Source organism: Pongo abelii, chromosome 10, assembly GCF_028885655.2.
Source record: "Pongo abelii isolate AG06213 chromosome 10, NHGRI_mPonAbe1-v2.0_pri, whole genome shotgun sequence".
NCBI classification, from domain to species: domain Eukaryota; kingdom Metazoa; phylum Chordata; class Mammalia; order Primates; family Hominidae; genus Pongo; species Pongo abelii.
In genome coordinates this window covers 117,993,519-118,016,384 of record NC_071995.2, presented here as the reverse complement: position 1 = coordinate 118,016,384, position 22,866 = coordinate 117,993,519, and the positions used below count along the sequence as shown (strand labels likewise).

General features: G+C 46.9%; 1 protein-coding gene across 1 annotated transcript in view; it reads right to left on the bottom strand.

The window, feature by feature from the left end:
- Window positions 1–2,555: 2,555 nt before the first annotated feature.
- The window catches only part of SRRM4 (serine/arginine repetitive matrix 4), a 182,802-nt gene continuing 162,491 nt past the window's right edge, over window positions 2,556–22,866 (bottom strand). Inside the window, exons 9-13 of the mRNA XM_024256814.3 lie at window positions 19,593–19,897; window positions 14,352–14,555; window positions 11,926–12,036; window positions 11,174–11,314; window positions 2,556–9,074 (exon numbers count right to left, since the gene is read on the bottom strand). Coding sequence (XP_024112582.1) covers window positions 8,759–9,074; window positions 11,174–11,314; window positions 11,926–12,036; window positions 14,352–14,555; window positions 19,593–19,897 — 1,077 coding nt within the window. The 3' untranslated portion in view covers window positions 2,556–8,758. The remainder of the gene's footprint in view (window positions 9,075–11,173; window positions 11,315–11,925; window positions 12,037–14,351; window positions 14,556–19,592; window positions 19,898–22,866) is intronic.

Sequence of the window (22,866 nt, the reverse complement as noted above, 5' to 3'; positions counted from 1 at the left end):
CTTGAGTTACTTAGGGCCATGCAGCAAGTCTTAGTCCCTGCCTCTCGGGATGATTTGTTTTCTCATGTTCCTCCCGCCCCTCTGCTTATGCCTTTGCTTTCACCCCATGGAAGGGCTGTGTGTGTCCCCAGGGCTGCCCAGGCGGGGGTGTTGAATGCGTGCCACCTCCGCTCCATCGTTGGGCAGCTGTTAATCTGGCCTGAGAGAGAGACATCTCCAGAAGGATGTCTCTCTCCTCTGCAGCCTAGACACCTGGCCTGGGAGAAGTGCCTGTTGAGAGCAATTGCTGGAGAAACAAACACATGGATTCCGATAACTGGGGGCTGGAGCAGGAGACAGAAAGGTGAAGGCATCCTCCAGTCTCCTGGCAGCCACAATTTATGGGAAGAAGTTCCCAGGGGCCCTTAAGGATGGCTACCTCTGAGTTGATGGAGATCCCCCCCTCAGGGGGTAAAGAGGTATAGCAGAAACGGCCCTGGAGCCCACAGACCTAAGTTTAAATATCTGCTAGCTATGTGGTCTTCCCTCCATAAGCCTCAATTTTGTCCTCTGTCAAATGGGGCTAAATGATGTTGTTATGAGAATGAAATAAGTTTATGTACCCTCAAACAATTAAAAGTAAAAAATTTAGGTAACCCTCCCCAAAGGAGGTAAGTTAATGCATGCAAAGGGCGTGGCAGGTGATAACTGATCCATAAATGTTTATTATTATTAATTACCATTATTTATTGATGGAACCTCAGAGGAGGACACTGGTTGTTGCTTTATCCAAACCTATTTGGGAAGAAAGAAATCAGTGTGTTTGGGGGGACTTGGGGAGGGTGGTATATAGTCATGGATTTACTCAAAGGAGGTTATCCCATCCAATGACTCCTAAGGGAAATTTCTGCTGGGCAGGATACAAGGGGAGCAGTGGCAGTGACCTGTTTTCTTTGATCTTTCTCCCCAGTTGATAATCAACTCAATTGTGGACTGTGTGTGCATGTGTGTGTGTGTGTGTGTGCGTGTGTGTGCGTGTGATTTTTTGGACCCACATAGTGTTTGAAAAAACAATAAGTTATAAATATTTTAAAATCAGATTTTAAAATGGAAAAATTCAGGCTTTCTTGAAAATGGGAAGATTTGGCAACCCTGAGCTGAGATTTCTATCTGGCATTGGTCTATTAAGTTCTCCAGTTCCCCACAGTTCTAACCTTGTCTGTTTCACTCACCTGCCAGTCCCTGGGCCGGGGGTGGGGGTGGGGGGGTGGGGGGGGGTGTTTTCAGCCCCTGCTCTGGAGGGAAAGAAACAATTTAATTCCACACTGAGGACATTTCCACAAGGCCTTGCAGGGCTCCTGCAGATCCAAGTTGGCTACTTTGGGCTATCTACTTAATCTTCACCACCATAGCTCAGTCTCAGTTTAGGAAATAGTCATGTTGCTCATTAACAGTCACTGACTACTTTTGGTGCCTCATTGTTTTTTAAAGCCACCATCTCATTTAGTTCTCACAGCAGCCCAGGGAGGTGGCTGTTGCTATCCCATTTTACAGATGAGCAAACCAACCAAGCCCCAACAAGGTACATAGTGCTTTCCCAATACCACCTAGCTGGTAATGGCAGGGTCTAGATTTGAATCTATGTCTTTGAACTCCAAAATCTTTGTCTTTCCTCCCAACCATGAAGAAGATCTCAGAAAAAAAGAGTTCCACCAAAGAACTCTGGTTACTCATTACACATACTGGAGTGCTACAGAGCAGAGAAGTTGACAACCTGGGCTTTGGAGTTAGCCTGCCTGGATATTATCATCAATTCTGGATTCTGTGGTCCCTGGGCAAGTGACTTTGCTTTTCTTGTTTTCTTTTTATTTTTTTGAGATGTGTTGTCTGTCTGTGGCCCAGGCTGGAGTGCAGTGGCATGAACTCAGCTCACTGCAACCTCTGCCTCCCGGCTTTAAGTGATTCTTGTATCTCAGCCCCCTGAGTAGCTGGGACTACAGGTGCCCACCACCATGCCCAGCTAATTTTTGTATTTTTAGTAGGGGTTTAGATGGGGTTTCACCAGGTTGGCCAGGCTGGTCTCAAACTCCTGACCTCAGGTAATCTGCCCACCTCAGCCTCCCAAAGTGCTGGGACTACAGGCATGAGACACTGTGCCTGGGTGACTTTACTTTTCTAAGCCTCAGTTTCCTTATTTGTAAGAAGAAGTTCCTAATATCTACTTCATAGGGTTGGTTGTTGCTGAAGACTAAGATAATACATATAAAATGCTTCCAAAAAGGTTGCCTAAGGCGGCACTCCATAGCTGCTACTAACACACACACACATACACACACACACACACACACACACACACATATATATATAATACATATATATTTGGTATATATGCTGTATATATAACCAAAAACCCAAAATACATACAGGGTTTGTTTGGAAGATTAAAGATGTGAGCTGAGCAGTGTGAACATGTATGACACGCAGCAGGTGCTACTTAAGTCTCTCTAGTTCCTTGTCTCCTTCCCCACTTTTTAATTCTGAGTACCCCATATAAACAGAGAACACTGAGCCATATATGAGAACACCATACCATGGGACCTTTAATTAGAACAGAGACATGTTTCGTACAGGCTGAAAAACCAGAAACCCCGGGAAGGTTATGCTTAGCTTTGGAGACCAGAAATCAAGCAAGCCATGGCTGCCGTGTCACTGGGCAGAGGACAGGGTCCCAGGATGCTGGAGGACACAGCAGCTTCTTTCCATCTGATGTGGATGCTCCAGGCAGAGGCTATCTGATCAGGCTGAGCTGGGCTCATGATGAGTCCTCGGGTTGGGAATTTTCCAGAGGAGATTCGCAGCCTCCAATGCAGAGAAATGGCCTTGGGGTGCACCACGTCCCCTTGGCCAATGTGGTGGATTATGCTAGGTCCTTGGCCAATCATTGCTTGAGGAAATAGCTAAGAATTGGGAGAAAAAAAATACAGTGCAGAGAGAAGTTCTTATAGCACAGGACCCCGGAGAAAAAACTACCAAGGGAACGTTGGACATTGAGTCAAGCCAATCTGAGCTCAAGGGAGCTTGGGCATGTCACCTCCCCCTCCTGGGCCTCAGTTTTCTCCTCTGAAAAGTGGCAATATGACCTATGTCACTGGGTTATTTGAATGATTGTACAAAAATATAGCCTGACAATGAACAGTGGTTAAATCCAGAGCAGGGTAAGGTAAGCCCATCTTGGTCTCTCCCGTGATGACTTTGGACCACGGGGCTTGGAGAGAAATTCAAACTAAATACAGAGGGCTTTAACCCAGGATACAAGAGTTATCAAGGTGACAGCAACTTGAGGTCTCCCATATATGACTGTGGGACTCAGCGACTGTGACCTCACTCTGCAAGTGAAGTCCAGGCCCTACTTTTTTGTTTCCTTCCTTGGCCGACACCCTTTAATCTACAGTCGGCAGAAGACACAAGCGACAATATATCCAACAGTATGGAGTCCATAGCATCAGGGCTTGAGCCCCCATTTCCCACGTCTTGCAGATAATATATAGGACAAGCCCCATTTTACAGATGACAAGACTGAGGCTAGAGACCCATTCCATTTCATTCAGACTGATACACAGGCCAGAGAAACACATAGGAATACCATTGCAGTCTTTTTGGCTTGGCTCATTAGAAGATGAGGCATAGCTTTCCTTGGCCAGAAAAAAAAAGAGTTTACAATTTTTCTTTCTTTCTTTCTTTTTTCAAGGAGTTGTGACTTTTTAATAGAAGTTGGTTCATGTGTAGGCATTTTATTCTTCAATTAATTTCCATCTAAATGAGGTTTTCCCGGAGATAACCAGTGTTTTAGTTCCATTTGAGTCTAATTTGTATGACTGAAGCCTCCATTTCTGCCAATTTCAATTTGCTTGGTGATTCTAGCACTCATTACCTGGGCAGTAATGCCCTCGCTGCAGACAGCAGCACCTGGAGCTGGGAGATGGACCAATTCTCAATAGCAATTCAGGGAAAGAGGTGGTCCTTCTCTTTTCCCAATATTACTCAATAAATAGGAAATAAATTATTAAATAAGCCATGTTCTGATGGGGTTCCCCCATCATGGTATTTACAATGCAAAACAACAGCCATCAAAAGAACTAAAAAAACACACACAAAAACTTCAACTCCAAAAACAACAACCACAGATAGAGGAGAGATGAAGTTTGTGTCAGTATCATTGGCTCATTGGTGCAGAAGTGAGAAGAGCGAGATTTCAATAAAGCATTGCTCAATGACATTGAATCTAGCATAAGTTTCTCAGCTGGACTGGGTTGGCCAGTGCGGGAGGAGGCATGTTTGGAGGAATCCTGTTTTTTGACTGTTTTACTATGAGACAAAATTTTCTGTTCAGCTAAAGGGGAAAGCGGGGCAAGACACATGCGCATGAGACCATTTTGAACATTTGTGAAAAAGAAGAGGGGAAAAGAAAACAACAGAAGAAAAGATGAAAGTTGGACTGGAGAAGGAAAACAATGTGCTTTCTTTGCCTTTGAGAGCACTCTGAATTTTGGCCTCTCCAAGTAAACCCTTTTGCAAAAGAGGATGGGTCTGAGCAAATGAAGTGATGGGGTTCTCTGAGACTGAGACCTTTGTTCTAACATCTTAATTTTATTCTGCTTCTGAAAGATCAGCTGTCCTTCAAAGAAGGGAAGGGATGCAGATAGGAATATGGTCAAACCTCAATGAACCAGAATGTTACTAATTGGGGGCTTTGAGTTACTTAGCCTTGCTAATTAACTGAAGGGAGATCAAATCTTGCTTTTTGTTTTTACTTTCATGATGGAGAACCTCCTAAAAATGTTTGAGGCTCTTTTCCTTTTCCCTCTGAGTCTGAGTGAAGCTCCCTCTGTCTTTGGTGACACTCTCAGGCCTCAGGCCAACATTTTGAATTTTTATCTCACAAATCCCTCCACTTAACAGAGGTGGGAACTTTGCCCTAGGGAAAGGGAGCAATGTATCCAGTTTCTGTCATCCAGTGCACTTCCATAGCGGGCAGGTCAAAGGCTTGGGATGCATGGTGCTTGACCTCAAGCCACATCCCCTTCCCATTTTGGATGTTGGTTTTTGAGATAAATCCTCACGAGGAGCAGCATCCTGGTGATCTGTCATATTCCTTGGAAGCAGAAGGTAATGAGGGTGAAATGGGCGTAGGAACAGCAATACCAGGAATGGGAGGTTCTGGTTAATCAAGGTTACCAGTGCCTCAACAAGCACATTGTTTTTGGATAGAAAAAAAGGAAATGTAAAAGAATGTAGAGAAATACACAGAGAGAGAGAGAGAGAGGCAGAGATTTCCCCGAAGCAGGCATTTAAGCAGCCTTCTTGTAAACTTCCCCCAGGAAAGGGGCACTCCCTTGCTTTGGGTTAGGGCTGGATAGTCACATTGCCAGGGAAACAACCAGGGATGTTGCAAAAGTCTCACCAAACCCAAAGCTGGACCAGACAAGCTGGCAATTGCAAGGCAGTGGACAGTGACTTTGGAAAGGGCAAGAGCTGTCTCTGGCCAGCAGCCAGAAGACACTGCCAGTTGGTCAGATAAGCAGGACTGATGACCTTTGGATCCTGGGCCCTTCCAGGATGGGTTTGGAAATGACCTTCTTGGCGGGGTCCTGTGGAACATCTGGCTGCTCCTTCCACCTTTTTTTTTTTCTTTTTTCCTAATTTCAGAAATAGCTTTGTGCTTTCCCCTGATGGAACAGCAAGAGATCATAGATAAAAGCTTTTGCTTTTGGCTTGGTGGTTCTCAAGCAAGATGGCTGATGCCTCTTCCCAAGGTAGCCTTCAGATCTCGGGGGACAGAGAGAAATTAGGTACTGTGGAGTGGAAGCACGTGTAACATACATGAAACCAACTAGGTGTGCTCAGAGAAGCTAGGGAGTGATCCTGCTATGTGCCTTGGAGTGAGGGTGAGATCAAGGTGCATCTTCCCTCAGTCAACTCAATTCCTGCCTCCATTCTCATGGTGTAAGTACCTTGTCAACCCCAAGTGCAATTCCAGTACTAAACCAGACATCATTTTCATCCACTATGGCCCTCAAAATACAAGGCAACTACTTCAGTAAGTACTCAACTGAAGCCTCATCACTCTGCTAGGAGATAGCACATCTGTCTCCAATCTGGTGCCTCCCTAAGGGACGTTCACAAGGGATTTCGACTTTGCGCAGCCTTGGCCCCATTTGCCAACTTTCGACTCCAACCCCCACCTAAGTTGCAACTCCACTGTGTCAATTTATCACCGTAGCTCATAAGCCTCTGGGCTGTTTATATCTTTTTGATACCCCTGTGAGGTTCCTGGGGGACAAGAGGCTGGGGCACAGGCCTGACCCTCCTGGACACTGGGTTAAGTGATGAATTTTGGGACTGATGTGCCTCCTTCTGGGCCAACTCCAGGGTGTTCCAGGCTTAGAGCCTTCAGGGAGAAGGCCAATAGCCCACTCACCTTTGGCTCTCAAATCCCATCCATAAAAACAGCAGAAAAAAAAAGGAGATGCACAAAAATAATTTAGGAGATCCCCCAACACACACACACACACACACACACACACGTACACACACACACAAAACCTCTGTATAAATAAATAATTCAATACTGCTAATGGCAAGAAAGAGAGACAGTCATCACATAAATAAATAAATAAACAGATAAATAAATAAAATAAATAAAAAGGTTTGCTAGGAGCCCCAGGCAAAATGGTCCCCTAGAGTTGTCTTGATGAAGGCAGTCCGAACGTGAGGCTCTGATGCCTCTCACAGCTGTCCTGCTAAGAAGGTTTTTGGTGGCTCTGGGAAGCCTTTGTCTCCATGGAGGGAGACTGAAGTCGAGTCTGGGCTCCTGGGCAGGGACAAGGGTTATTTACAGTGGCTGTACTTGCCCTCCCTGGGGCACCTGCCCCTGTCCCAGGCACCTGCCATCTGGCCTTCTGCAGTGACAGCACTGGCATCCATTAGTCTTTGCGGGCAGGGCTTAGGTCTGGGCCAGAGGCCCGGTATGGGGAGGCCAGGTCGTCCACTGCTGCCCAGGGCCCTCGCTCCTCTCTTCCAATGGAGGAAGGGCTGTCGTGGTGGTGGTTGCACGGCAGTCTCTAGCCCCATGGGTTGATAGGATGGGAGGGATTGGGTAGGAAGACGTCACTGCTTCCAAGAAAAAGGACTATTTTCCAAATGTTTTCCCTGGGGTGGGAGGGATAAAGAATGTTTGGCCCTAGCTTCCCCATAACCCAAAATATCCAAAAGCTGGGACCGGTCCTCTCTCCCTCACTCCCTCTGTGCGCCGTCCTGCTGCTGTTGCCACCACAAACTTGAAACTCACCCACAAGCCTCCGGAAAGCCAGTCAGCTGGTGAGGGGGATGCCCAAGAGTTTATTTTAAGGATCTTATTCCTCACCTCCCTGTTCTTAGCGCCTTCTGTGGATGAAGCAGCTGGTGGTATTTGTGTATCAGAGATCAGCTTACTCTCTCTGCCCAGCCCCAGCCAGGGGGGACTTGGGGTGAGGGCAAAAATAAAGGTGGGTCTTTCCCAAGCTGACAAGAAACCTCAGAAGCCAGCAGGAGCCCAAGACATGGCACATCCAAGCCCCTCTCCCCTGCACTCTGGATTCGGGTCTTTTCCCCCAAACATGAGCCGCTGTGCCCCATCCTGGCAAAATTCCTGAGAGGCAAGGGGAGTGGCTTAAGCTGAAGGGTGGGTGGGTAGGTGCCAGGCTGCACTGGGTGGCATCCAGGGCATGGCAGCCTGGGCAGAGGGGAGGGGGCTGGCAGGCGCCATCCGGAGGGTAAGGCCAGACTGGCTGGCGCTGGGGCCTGGCAACTGGCCATGGCACTGGGGAATGTTCAGCAGATGGTCCCGTGGAATTAAGTTGGTGCCAGCTAGTGGGGCTGAGGCATATTTGGGAAGTGGGGCTGGAGACCAACCTGTCCTGACTCTTCCGCTATCTCCTTTCTTGTGAGGTTGCAGGGCCCCTGTGAATGGCCAAGAGGTGTTTTGTGCCAGCCATGCAGTGGCCTCTCCACAGCTGGGATCTGCTGGGCTCTGTCCCCTTACCATGCTGAGATATTGGGAGCAGCAGCTGAACCCTTCCTTTTTTCTATCTATCATCTTAACCAACTCCTATCTCCTGACACCTCCCACCAAGTCAAATGTCCATGTCTGGTATTCAAGGATATCCCTTCTTCTAGGACCCACGTGTCTTCCAACCTTTGCTCGGGCCTGTTTGAGGAAGTTAAAGGCCTGACCCCCTTATCTTGAACCTGAACTGCCATTGGTCTCCTCTTTCACTTCTCTCAGACATGGGGGTCCATCCACGTGCAGCCATGAAGTTGGACTAGGGGAGCATCCGGGGAGGTAGGGAGAATTACCACGGGCCTCCTGTGAGCAGTGGAGGAGAAGAACTGTCTCCACATTTTCCTGGCCAGGGCTCAATTTTTGAGTCACAGACCCATTGCTTCTCACAAAACCTTGAGGTTTTCTTTTCTTTTTTCTTTTTTTGTGCCACAAGATGATGGTTCTTTCCATATGCCCAGGCCTGCGCTGGGCCTCAGGATGATGCTGGTAGAGGCTCCTAGCAGGTTGATCTAGAGAATGAAGCCCCCTTACCCTCTTCTTCTCTTCCCCTAGGCAAGCAGGAAGGACAAGGCATAGGAGCCCTCACTATCTGTCACCAAGGAGAAGGCGGGGAGGGCAGGTGGTTGGGGGAGGCTGGCAGCGCGAAGGGGCCCCCACGGGAAGCTGGCTCAGGGGCACTTAGCGCCTCGTGCTGGAGTAGCTGTCTGCTGAGCTGTAGCTCCGGCTCTGGCTCCTGCTCCGGCTCCGGCTCCGGCTCCTGCTCCGGCTCCGGCTCCGGCTCCGGCTGCGGGAGCCCAGGCTAGGGCTGCGGGAGCTAGAGCTGCTGCTCGTGCGGGTCCGGCTCCGGCTCCGGCTCCGGCTCCGACTCCGACTCCGGGAGTAGCTGCGGCTGGCCGAGCGGCTACTGCTGCTGCTGTACCAGGAGGAGGTGCTGCTGAGGCTGCCGGATGAAGAGGGGCTGGGCCGATAGTAGGGGATGGGGCGTTTCCGGGCACTGCAGAGACCAGAGAGAGGAGGGATGAGGGCCGGTCCCTCCGTGCCTCCCCGCAGCGAGCCCCAATCTTGTCCCAAGGGAAACCAATATCCTCCCTTTTCCCAGTCCCTTAGGAAAAAATACTCCCTTTCCATTTCTCTTGCAGTCCTGAGAACACATCAAAGTAAAAGTCTTAGCTTAGTGCTAATATGTCTTGAAAAATGATTATCTCACTTTTTTCTTCTCCCCATGAAGCAAGCCTGGAGCTCAGAGCCTCCAGCTTGCAACAGAATCTACATCTAAACTTTAATCATAGTTTTGTTTTTCTATTTTTACTTTTACTAGAACCATCTATTTATGGCAAAAGAGGCTAATTTTCCATTTACTGTACTGTATCAAGTTTCCTTTAGAAATAAATGTATGAACCTTTGAAAAGGGTCATATCTATTTAAAGAAAACTAAGAATAGTACAGTTGATAAACAGACAAGGCATATGTGGTCAAGATACTGGTGAATGACTAAAGATTGGGAAACACTGAATGGGTTAATCAAGATGAATTATTTGAGATTGACTAAAGAAACTAGACAGCTGTTTGGAAATGCCACTTTCCATCTTAGCTTTCCTCTAAGTTGACCCCAAAGATAATAATAATACCAACAACTTCTATTTTGTGCTTATTATCCTGGCCACTTAATAGCTGTGTGATGTTGGATCAAGGGAGTGGGTTTAGAAATTATGCTAGGAATTATGTTGTATTATATTGTATTATATTAATTACATTTTTTCAGACAGGGTCTCGCTCTGTCACCCAGGTTGGAATGCAGTGGTGTGATCTCAGCTCACTGCAACCTCCACCCCACTCCGGGCTCAAATGATCCTCCCACCTCAGCCTCCCAAGTAGATGGGACCACAGGTGCACACCACCATGCCTGGCTAGTGTTTCGTATTTTTGGTAGAGACAGGGTCTTGCCATATTGCCTAGGCGGATCTCAAACTCCTGAGATCCAGCAATCCGCCCGCCTGGGCCTCCCAAGGGTTTAGGAATTCTTTACAAGCTGAGGCAGGGTGCCCTGTGGGATATTTGAGAAGGGGACTCCATCACCCCAGTCTTGCTATCTGGGACACACATTCTTTTTCCTCCTCCAGGTCATCTCCAGGGAGAATCCCTGATTCCTCAGTCCAGTGTCTGGACTGAGTGGCAGATGCCTGGAAGGCCAGTAGGAAGAGCCCAACCCAATCTTAGGGCAGCATTCAATCATTCTCCCAGCTTTCAAGGCCTGAGAAATTTGCTTGCACTCAGACCTCTCTGCTAGAGCTTTTCTATTCTGAAGCCTTACCTGTTCCAGGAAAGGTATCCACCTATTTTGACCATTCAATCAACAATGGCACATTGTGTGCTCTGCATTTAAGTTTACAAAGCATGTTCACATCTTTTTGCCCCTTTTCATTTCATCCTCATACTTCTGGGAGTTATTTCTTCCAATATCTCATGGGTGAGAAAACTGAGGCTCAGGAAGGTAAGAGCCTTTCCTAGGTCACCTGCAAAGTGGCACATCCAGGATTCCAATCCACATCCAGTGCTCTCCGGCTTATCCACCGTGGCTCCCTCTAGGTCCCTTTGGGAACTAAGCAATCCTGTTTGTCCTCTCCACACTTGGTTCAAGGTATAATTACATATAGGTTTATTTAAGCCTGACAGCTGAGTGTACAGGTCTGAGGGTAGAGGTCTGTCTCCACTGCTCGGGATCCACCACCAGGCCAAGATCCTGCCCCACTGCTTTGGCCTCCATTCCCTGGCCTGACGCCACTCTCTCCCCCAGCTCCACCTTCCCGGCCCCAGCTCCACCCTCAGGCTTTGGCCACACCCCCAGGCCACACCCGATTCTTCAGGCTGGCCCCACCCCCTTCTTGCAGGCCCTGCTGGTTGAGCTGGGAGACTCAGTCCCACGGCTTTGAACAGACGCGTAATTTCAATGATGTTGGGGTTGGGGGGACCATAAGCTCGCACAATCCTGAATCCCAGCCCCAAGGAGGCCTAGGGAGAGCCCAAGGCTGGAATGAGTAAGAATGGGAGTGGGAACGAGGGTGAAGGTGGGTCCCCCTTGCCCCCTGGCCTCACCTGGTTATCCTCCGGGCCTCCAGGTGGCTCGGGGAGTCTCTCCGGCGCTTTCTCATGGGCGAGTAGGACCGACGTCTCCGCCGCGCTCGCTCGCGCTCCCGCTGCTGCGAGTCCTTCTCACTGTATTTGGGATCCCGCTCCCTGAAGGGGCACGGGGGGTTACTGGGGAGCTGGGGCTGGGCTGGATTTTCTGCATGAGCGCGTGGGAGAGGGACACTCCCTTTCTTTCCCACCCCACTGGGTCAGGGGATGGGGTCTGCACGTTGCCGCAAGGGAGACCGGAGGGAGGATGAAGGGGCTGCGGGAAGAGTCTGCGAGGGTTGTTAGTACCGTAGGGGTGGGGGCTGGGCTTGTGCAGGGGTGTCAGCATTTGCAAATGGGCATCACAGCAGGGCAGGTGCTGCAGGGGTGAGGACGTGAATGTTACGCAGGCCCTGGTGCGTGGGTAAGAACTGGGGGTTCTGAATATGGGGATGGTCGGTAGAGGCTGAGGGCTGGGGATGTGAGTTCTGGGGTATGTCTGTGGGAGTGTTTGGGCTGGAGACATTAGGAAACAAGGGTATATTTGGTGCCTCGCTGCCACTCCTGATTGGACAAAGGGAACTGTAAGAATGCTGAGTCAGGGTCAGACCTACGAAGAAGGCCCGAGAACGGGGAGGCGGGGCCAGAGAGGAGGATCAGAGCCAAGGGGTGGGGCCTAGGACGGGCCTAGTTTGAGGGGCGGGGCCAGCGCCTCCGGGAGGGGCCAGTACCTGCTGGGGCTGTAGCGGGAGTAGCTAGGGCTGCGGCGGGACCGAGAGCTTCTGCTGGGTGGGCTCCTCTTGCCAGACTTGGAGGAATAGCTGGGAGAGCGGGAGTAGGACCTGGGGGAGAGATAACAGCCTCTGAGGAGCCTGCTGAGTATCCGCCTGGGTTATCCAAGACGGCTTGCGCTTTATTCAGTGGGTCCCTGGGCAGTGACCTTTTTCTTTCTGGAAGCCAGGCAGAGGAACTAGGCCCCAATCAAAGAATGAAAGCCCCTCCCCACCGGGTGGTTAATAATAATACCAACAACTTCTATTTTGTGCCTACTATCCTGGCCACTTACTAGCTGTGTGACCTTGGCAGATGATTTTGTTTCTCTGGGCCGTTTTCTTGTCTATAAAATGCAGGTAATAATAGTCCTTACCCCAGACAATTGTAAATTGAATGAGTGAATTCGGGTAAATCACATAGCATATTGGCACCTATGCTAAGTACCAATTAGACAGGACATAGGCAATGTTAGCTATGACTATGACATATTTTATTATGTGCCAGACACTGAACCAGTGCTTTGTGTGTATTATTTAATCCTCAACATATCTTAGGGTTAGGTACTATTATCAATTTGATTTTATAGATGGGGAAACAGAGGTACAGAGAGATGATGCACTTCGCTAAACACAGCTAGTAAGAGATGTGAACCCAGGTCTGTTTGCCTCTAAGCCAAATTTAATTCACGTCTGTTTGGTTTCAAAGTGCTCTTGATTTTTGTAGACTATATTGTTGTGTATCTAAGTGACTAATCCTTATGCTCCTCCCAGTCTTCTTTGCTTTCTGTTGATGCCTCCCACTTTTAGAGAACAGGGGCAGGAATAGCTCTTCCATTCTCAGTGCCCTTGGCAGTGTCCAGCTATGGTCCTTGGAAAAATGTGCTTTTGCCAACTTATGCTTTGGCTATGCATTGAGAAATATAACAAAGAGTCAAGATGAAACCTGTTTTTGGACAGTTTGAAAGGATATTATCAGAATTTCCATTCACTGCACCATATAGAGTCCCTTTTCTGTGGAGCCATCTGAGTCATTTTTCATAGAATTAAAAACCTGAAATAGCTGCTCTTCTGAGCAACTGGTTCAATTCTTATTTTTTTTGTTAATAATATAGTAAATGATGGAGTAATTTTCCTCTTTGCTTTGTCTGTCAGGGAGCTCAGACGTCATATTTGCAGCTTACCTCCATAGCAACTTTACAGAATGGTAGGACGTGCTTTTGGGACTGTTTCCTGACTTAATTTTATATTTCTTTCCTTAATTTTTCTTTTAGCCTGATTTGCTCTTCTATTTATGTCACTCTATCATGTTGAATATTTTCATCAGTTGCCTTGTCTTATTTTTTGGAATGGACCAGTCTTGAGATGACCAGCTAAATAAGCAATGGTTTTTTGATTGTATATTTGCAAAAGAGGAACAGTCAGGCTCCTATTGGGAATTTCTTTTTGCAGAGGAAAGCTGGACTCCCTGAATTTATGGGTTGATTCATTTGGTTAGAATCTTCCAATTTCTGAGATTTCATGTCTCATTCTGCTACATTATTATTCTACATGAGGCAATCAAGCAATTACCAATAGCTATTGAAACTGGGTAGCAGAATGCAAAAATGGCCATAATTTTTCTTCTCCCAGTGTCCACATCCCCTGCAATGTGACTTTGCAGCTCCTTTCACTGAGAGGAATACCCTTGAATCTGTACTGGTCTTGTGACTTGCTATGGCTAATAGAATAGCAGAAGGGATGCTAATCATTTCCAAGCCTAGAAGCCTTGCACAGTACTGTGCTCTCTCTTGGAATTCTGCCATCACCATGTGAACAAACCAAGACAGGCCTGCTGGAGGAGGAGAGACCTCATGGAGTAGAGATGAGTCAGCTGGGGTCTTTCAAACTCTTCAGCCCCCAGCCAACCCACCAGTCAATCAAAGGTGTATGAGTGAGCCCAGTGAGATCAGAAGAACCACCCAGCTGAGCCCAGCCCAATTGCTGATCCACAGGATCAGGAACTGAGTAGCACTTGTTTTAAAGATGCTAAGTTTGGGGATAATTTTCTATGCAGAAGTTAATTGATACGCATTAGCTCATTCTCATGCCAATAGCAGCAATAATAACTGATATTCATTATGTTCTGTGTACTGTTCTAAGTGCCTTATAGTCCTCAGAACAATCCTTTCTGGTAAGAATTGCTATTTTTTCATATTGCAGATGGGAAAACTGAGGTTCAGAGAAATTAACTGACTTTCCCAAGGCCACCAGCTAGAAATGGGCAAGACAAGTATTCAAACCTAAGTCCGTCTGACTTCTTTCCCCCATGGGTCAAAGGACATCTGCAATTAACTAATTTCCTAAGGAGAAACGTGCTTCAGAGCAAAGGTCAAAACCACACTCACCTTTTTTCAGAAGAGGTGGATCGGCTTTGGGTGTACCTTGGGGAAGCCCTGGGATTTGGGGATCGGGACGAGTGACTGGAGGATCGGGTGCTGGCATAGGAGGAGCTGCGGGAGCACCCTTTCATGGGTGAGCTCCGGGCTGTGGATGGGACCAAACTGGATTTCTTCACTTCGGCACATTCCAGACACGGTGACTGAAATCCCCTGCAGGTGGGAAAATGTCCATGAGCACCGACTGCCCGCTACTCTGGGAGCATCTTGCATGAATACCTCTCTATCTTGGCCTAGGCTGTGGTGCTCTCATAGAACCCTCTTTGCCCCTTTTCCCATCCTATTCCCTCTGGAAAGACTTCCCAGCCCACATATGTTAGAGGAGTAGAGACAGAAGATACCTTAAAAGTAGACAATTCAGGTTAGCATTTCCTCAAGTGTGAAACACATACCGCTGGGGCCACAGTGGAGTATTTTAGGATGTCATCAGGCATGGACATGATGGTAAGTAACATCAAATTACATGGTGAGAAATTTATTCCCCGTCTAGTCTTTTTCTGTCCTTCTGATTACATTAATGAGAAAGCCCCCATTGGGTGCTAGTTGGTTTGTAACACCTCTCTAACACTTTGTAATCTCTGTAAGAGAGAGGAGCACACCTCAGACTCAGCCTTGGGTAGGCAACTGCAACTAGTAGGATTAAATCCATTGTTTTAATCATATGTATTTTTATAGGTACCTTTTATTTAGGACATGTGATTCTTTTTTTGAGACAGAGTCTCACTCTGTCACCCAGGCTGTAGTGTAGTGGCGTGATCTTGGCTGACTGCAACCTCCGCCTTCTGGGGTCAAGCAATTCTCCTGCCTCAGCCTCCCGAGTAGCTGAGATTACAGGTGCATGCTGCCACACCTAGCCAATTTTTGTATTTTTAGTAGAGATGGGGTTTCACCATGTTGGCCAGACTGGTCTCAAACTCCTGACCTCAAATGATCCACCAGCCTTGGCCTCCCAAAGTGTTGGGATTATAGACATGACCCCCTGTGCCCAGGCAAGAACATTTGATTGTAATTTTCTATTTCAGATAGTACTGTAATTTTCCTTTTACTTATATATTAAAAAATGAATTTATTAAAGTAAACAGGAATATCAGTAGTACATGGATATGGTAAAAATCAAGATGACCTGTTGTTGGTTTAGGTTTGGGAAATTTTGATGTAACCCATTTTGCAGATGGAGGAATTGAGACCTCCCAAAAGACAGAGGCTTCAGGATTATCAGAAGGCTAGGGTGCTGTCTTCTGCACTCCCACCCTGCTTAGGGCCAGGCTGACCTCCGTTAGGTGCTCAGTGAAGGCGTATTTATTTGGATTGGGCCAAGAATCAAGTTCAAATCACATTATAATATGGTTTTCAAGGCTCACGATGGCCTGGCCCCTGCTCACACCTCTGATCTCAGGTCTTGACTCTTTCCTCTCCTGACTCCAGCTATCATAGACTACTTATTCCTCCTGAAATATCCCTATTCTCTTCCTTGTCTCCAGGCCTCAGAACATTCTGGCTGTCTGCAAACCCTCTCCATTCCCTCTTCATCTGGCAACTCCTACTTATGATTCTGGCTTTAGCTTGACCTCACCCTTTCTGGAAAACCTTCCTTGACACCGCCTGTCCCCTGTCTGGGTTGGGTGACCTCCAGTGTGTTACCACAGACCCTAGTTCTATGTTTCGCCTATCCCTATATGGCTTACTTAGTCTTATACTTGTAGGCTGTCTCTTCTGTCCCAGATATTGAGCTCCCTGGAGACAGCTCCCTGGGGACCTTTTCAATGTTCTGAGAATTTCACAAGCATCATTTCATTCCCAACAACCTTCTGAAGCCGACATCATTATTTATTTATTTTTTGAGACAGTCTCGCTCTGTCACCAGGCTGGAGTGCAGTGACGTGATCTTGGCTGACTGCAACCTCCGCCTCTCAGGTTCAAGTGATTCTCCTGCCTCAGCCTCCTGAGTGGCTGGGACTGCAGGTGCACACCACCACACTCAGCTAGTTTTTGTATTTTTGGTAGAAATGGGGTTTCACCATGTTGGCCAGGATGGCTTTGATCTTTTGACTTCGTGATCCGCCCACCTCGGCCTCCCAAAGTGCCGGGATTACAGGCGTGAGCCACTGCGCCCAGCCGCCAATGCTATTATTACCCCCAGATTTACCGAGAAGTCTCAGAAGGGTTTGTTGTTTGCTCAAAACCACCCAGAGCCCCAAACCCTGATCTGTGCAGCTCCAGAGCCCCCACCCCTCCCACCTCACCAGCTCCCTACCTTCAGTGTCTATGGTTCCTTTGATTTAGAGCTGATGTCTCTTCCACTCAGCCCATATTTATTGAGCCCTCTCTGCTCATAAGTGGCATGACATAAATAGCCATGGACTCAACCATCATTTATATTTCAAAGTGAAAGGTTGGGTCTAAATTACTTAATTTGGCTGTCCATGGAGATCAAATTAAACAGGTAACTGCTAGATGTCTCTCAGGCTTTAGTTCCTGTTTGGGGGACATATTTGTATTTGAATTCTGGTGCTGCCACTTATTAACTGAGTTTCTCAACCACTCTGAGCCTCAGTTTCCCCATCAGGTAAAAAAGGGTTACAAATAGTACTATCCTATAAAGGTTTTGAGGAGCTCAGGAAGATTATTTCTGGAAAGCATTTGGCAGTGTACCTAGCATGTGATTTGGGCTCAACGAATATGAACTGCCATTACTATTGTTGTTGTTATTGCTATTTCAATTTTTCCTGCATAATAGCACTGCAGTATATCAGTAAACATGTGTCCTCCTCCTCCCTTCTGGGAACTTCACTGCCTGTTCTTGGAGACACTGAAATTTGCTCTGGCCCAGCTCAGGTTCTCAGCCAAGCTTGGGTGTGAGCTGAGGCCAGGGATGACCTGGGGCAGGCAAACGGGAAGGCAGTTCTGCACGTGGATGTCAAGCTGTTTGTCCAGGACTGAAGTGGGGTATGTGTTAGGGACAAAGAGTGCTCTGTCTTTGAAGAAGCTGTTAGCTGCTTCAGTGCTAAGGCATTAGTCATCTTTTGAAAATTTTGGCTACATGAAACAAAGGCAAACTCCCACCCTCAGAAGTAGAAAAACCTCACTGTTAGCATGACAGAGGGTACCAGCAAAGCTTTTCCACCCATCCCGCACCTGTGCATCTGCCTCATTAATTATAAGCTCCTGAGAAAAAGGACTGTTCCATTTTTATATCCCCAGCACCAGGCTGAGTGTCTGGCAGAGAGGACTTGCCTGATAAACAAGTTGAGGAATAAACAACAGAATGAATGGTACAGACTAAGTGATCAGAAAATTTTAGTAGCTATTATGATGACAGTACCCTCAGTGATTAGCATTTTGTTGTGATTTCTTGAGTGAGAGAGTAAGCGGATGACGAAGTAGAATTACAACTGGCTCATATGCAACCGTATGGAAGAGTTTTCTGCAGGAAAACTGCATCTAGTGAGTGTGTTAAGATGGGTAAAAAAATGGAGAAGTCTCAATGTTCTCTGATATGTTGATAAATTATACTATGGTATATCTGTATCTATAATTAATAAACTTTATTTTTTAGAGCAGTTTTAGTTTCATAGCACAATTGAATGGAAAGCACAGGGAGCTCCCATATACTTCTTGCTGCTACACACGCACAGCCTTATTCCCCACTATCAGCATCCTCCACCAGCGTGGTCCATTTGCTACAATCGATGAACCTCCATTGACACATCATTATCACCCAGGGTCTATAGTTTACATCAGAGTACCCTCTTGGTGTTATACATTCTATGGATTTGGACAAATGTATAATGACAGTTATCCACTACTGTAGTATCACACAGAGTAATTCCATTGCTGTGCTCTGCCTATTCATCCCTCTGTCCCCTCACCCTCTGGCAACCACTTATCTTTTTACTTTCTCCATAGTTTTACCTTTTCCAGAATGCCATACAGTTGGAACCATGCAGTGTGTGACCTTTTCACATTGGCTTCTTTCACTTAGTAATATGCATTTACATTTCCTCCATGTCTTTTCATAGCATGGTACCTCATATCTTCTGAGCACCGAATAGCATTCCATTGTCTGGACATATCACAATGTACGTATTCATTCACATACTGAAGGATATTCTGGTTGCTTCCAAGTTTTAGCAATTACGAATAAATATGTTGTAACATCCAAGTGCAGGTTTTTATGTAGAGATAAGTTTTCAATTCATTTGGATAAATACTGTGATATGTTCTTAAATGACAGTGACTTACAATTAATTTAATGTTAGACTTTCTTTCATTTTTTTTTTCTTTTGTGATGGAGTTTCACTCTTGTTGCCCAGGCTGGAGTGCAATGGTACAATCTCGGCTCACTGCCACCTCCGCCTCCAGGGTTCAAGCAATTTTCCTGCCTCAGCCTCCCGAGTAGCTGGGATTACAGGCACGTGCCACCACACCCAGCTAATTTTGTAATTTTAGTAGAGACAGGGTTTATCCATGTTGGTCACGCCAGTCTCGAACTCCCGACCTCAGGTGATCCACCTACCTCGGCCTCCCAAAGTGCTGGGATTACAGGTGTGAGCCACCACGCCCGGCCAATGTTAGACTTCCTTCTAAGATTATTGGTAAAATTGTCATCTGTTTTTTTGCCTGCCTAGCTTCCATCTCTCCTGATACCAATAACCTGGCTTTTCCTGTAGAGGAATGTGGGAAGGTTCAACTCATTAGCCCTAGTGATGGCATGTGACACATTCTGGCCAAGAGCATAGCATCCCCTGGAACAGAGATGGGCTGATGGCCTAAGCTGGGCCAAACAGAACCAATGAACACCTGCCTTGGTGTTTGGCTGAAATCTTTGAGAAAGAAGCATTGTTCTCCTGTTGGCTGGCTAAACCAATAGAATGTTAGCTGCTTGGCATATTTGACAATGCTTTGGGAGGATCTGCTTGAGAATAAGGCCAGTAGAATGAGGAAGCAGAATAAGAGATGTAATGAGAAAGACGGATTTCCAGCAACATATTTTTGAACCCCTGTATCCAGCTGTACCTGAAGCTAGTGCCACTAGCGTTTTAAAACAATTAAGCCAGTCTGAGTTGAGTTTCATCTCTCTTACAAATAAAATAATCTTGGGAGTGGAGTGGGGGAGGCTGGGATGAGAGCATGAGAAGGTGGAGCTAAAGTGGGAGACCCTCTACCCCCAACCCTGTGTGGTGCACTGACCTTGACTCTCTGCCCCTGCTGGTGGGGGAGAGATTTTCCAACATGGCCCCCTTGTTCTGGGGTGAGGAGGTGGTGAAGGAGTTCCCTGAATCAGAGGTGTTGCCACTGTTGAGCTCCCGGCTCTTGCTCAAGCCCCCACTGGGGCTCCCCTTCTCCTGGCCCCGAGACCTGGCTGAGCTGGTTTGCGTGGAGGGTGGCGAGGACGTGTCATTTCCTGAGTCGTACTCCTGGGAACGTCCTCGCGAGGTGGTGAGCGGGCTGGCTGTTTTGGTAAAGAGGTCAGCAGCAGACCCCGACCCAGTGATCTGAAAGCAAAAAGACCCGTTGGACCCTGCTGAGCGCTGGGCCCATGGGCTGTTTCTAAATAACCAAGAAATGTTTATCGTCATGATGCACTGTAACGAAAGGAAAGAGAGAGAGAGGAGAAGAAAGAAGAGACGCCAAAAAACAAAAGCACAAATTCCTGAAGGAATACCACAGAAAGGAGATTTTTTTTTTACCCCCTGCTAGGATAACTGGAAGATTTAGGTATCATGCAGAGAAAAAGCATGCGATTCAGATTAAACAAAAGAAAAAGGAAATTATACAAAATTTAATTTCTAATGAATTAAACAAAAGAGTCAACTCAATAGAAAGGGGGTGTAAACACCCTTAACTCAACCTAAAACAATAATAAAAAATAAAGGAAGGGAAAGGGGAAAAAGAAATGGAACTATGGGCCTGAAAAAATATATCTTGGAAATTAAAAATAAAAGCAGATAAAGCCAAAATTTTAAACTTCAACCAAATCCTCAATTAATTTAACAAATTTTGAAAAGAAAAAGTTGCCTGAATAGAACCCTAAACAAATATCACATGGGGAAAAGAAATGAAATAAAGATGAGAGTTTGTTTTTGTTTTTTTAAATATAAAGTCAAGGTCGCAAACTGACATTTTAGCAGTTTTCAACTAAAGGGGAAAAGAAAGGAGGGGACAAAAAAAATGGAAGTTAAATAGTCTGACCAAAAATAAATGAAAAAAAGGGTCTCTATAGATATTTGTGTGTGTCCTTTTCCCCTTGTAGAAGGTAGCTAAGGCTCTTGAGTGGCTTCTAATAAATTCTCTCATGTCTTTGCGGATTATATCCACTTACCAAGCAAGAACTCCTCCTTTAGTAGGTAGGTAAGGTGTAAGAGAAAGGGAAGAGCGGGCAACGTGAGTCCATCATTAGAGTCGCAATTGACAAGAAAAAACACACACCTTTCTGCACATCCTCAAACTTGGCCCTGAACTTTGAGTTTTGGTTTTTTAAGTGCCCTTGACAGGTGGGGGCATCAATTCTGTTTGGGTTTTGTCATAAAGGGGACCTAACCTAGCCAACCTAATCAATCCCTTAGGGCCCAAGTTGGAGCAGGAAACCCCTTGTGGAATATGCCAATGGCAGCTAGAGTATTGCATCCACTACGTAGGTGTGAATATCGAGGGGGCACGAGGGAGGGAGGATGTGCTTGCAACAGAGGGCTTTGGAAGGGGCTTAGAGATTGGGCTTTGGGGTGACTGGGAATAAAGAGGGGCCCCCAGAACCCTGTCTAGGGCTGATCTAGGACCAATGAAGGAGTAAAGGAGGTGATGGAAAACCAGCACTTGGAAAGGTGGGCATGCGTTTAGAAGCAGGATGGCGGGGGGTTTCTTTAAATATTCAGACCTGTTGTGGCTGGGATGACATAGTAAGTTTGATGCTGGCCTCTTCCAGCAGTACCACTCTTAGCTGTGGATGGGAGGGACCCCTGTCCTGGGCCTTCTCCAGAGATAACCATCCCTATGGGATGAGAAATCTGGGGACCAAGAAGGCACCCCCTTAAGACTACTGCCTGCCTCAACCACTCTCTGGGTACCTGAGATCCCAGAATTCTCTGTTTAAATGACTCCTATGCCCCTTTCCAGGTCTCTGTAGACCTCATCCATGGATCCATTCTCTTGTAGGTAGACCATGCTTCAAGTGTCCACACTCCTAGGTCCAAGGGTAGCTATTTGGACAGAACTTGGATGTTCAGGCTGAAGGGTCTATATGCATGTGTGTAAGCCCCATCATGGTGTTGGATGTGCCAGATGAAGGGAGAGAAAGGGATGGTTCCAGGGCCAGATTCTCCCCCCACTGCCATGTCATATCCTGGCACTCTGACATGGTCCAAGATTCTAAATTCATAACTAACTTTCAGATCATTTTGAAGGTATATTGACCAAGATAAGAGAACATATTAAGTTTGCTGACTTATTTATAAACATTTAGACCTCTAATTTGTGGGCCTTCTTCTATACCTTTGCTCTGACCCCACAAATGTTAGGGCAGGCTTCACCATAAAGAGCCTACTCTTTCCCCCAACTTTATCTCGTGCATCTTGGCCCTAAAGGAGGGGGGGACTTCTACTTCCGGAATTTCTTAAGAACCATTTCTGCCTTCTCAGCAATTGGTCATGAGGGTGAGACACAGACACATTGGAACTGTGAGAATAGCATAACTCCAGCGCTCAGGATGTCAGCTCCTGGGGCCGGGGAGGCAGGAATTCCTTTGTAGATTCTCCCAGGAGGCTTTGCACACAGGCAAGGTGATAGACTAGCTTTAGCAAGTTCTGTCCAGCAAAGCTGCCACTTTACCTGCATGGCACCCTGGATAGCTTTGCTTTGGGAGAAGGGACCTCAAAATAAGGTTGCTCTGGTGGAGTTTTCTAGAGTGAGACTTTTAAAACAATAATGTAAAGGCTCTGTTCCCATTCAGTCCTCCTATTTATTTGTCTTCTTGTTTTGCATTTTAGATGCCACATCTTTCTCAGCTCTGGAGTTCAATGGTAACATATGTATCTCCACCACCTCTGTCAGGAATGTATCATGCCAGGCAACTAGACCCTGAGATCTGCGATCTCTGGCTTGGGCTTGGTACAAGGATGGGATCATGGAATCTTTGCCCCAGAGCTGGTGAATGGTTGGTAGCCAGTGTATTACAAGTGAATCCAGCAAGCCCGTCTTGGAGGGAGCTAGGCTGGAAGAACTCAAGGACAGGGGCCTGTGAGTACAGTAATTTTCATTATCTTGTGGTTTGCTACCTGGAGGCTGCCAGGCTGGGCCTTTCTCTCCCAAGTACTTGTTCCTAGTCTTCACTACGAATTTCATTTTTCCTGGTGCACCATGGATCCCCATAGGCAAGGATTTCTTGAATGTGAGGCCCCTCTGGGCTAGTGGATATAGAAGGGGATCTGGCCTTGTTCATCTTCTCAGCCCAACGCTCTGAGCTCACAGG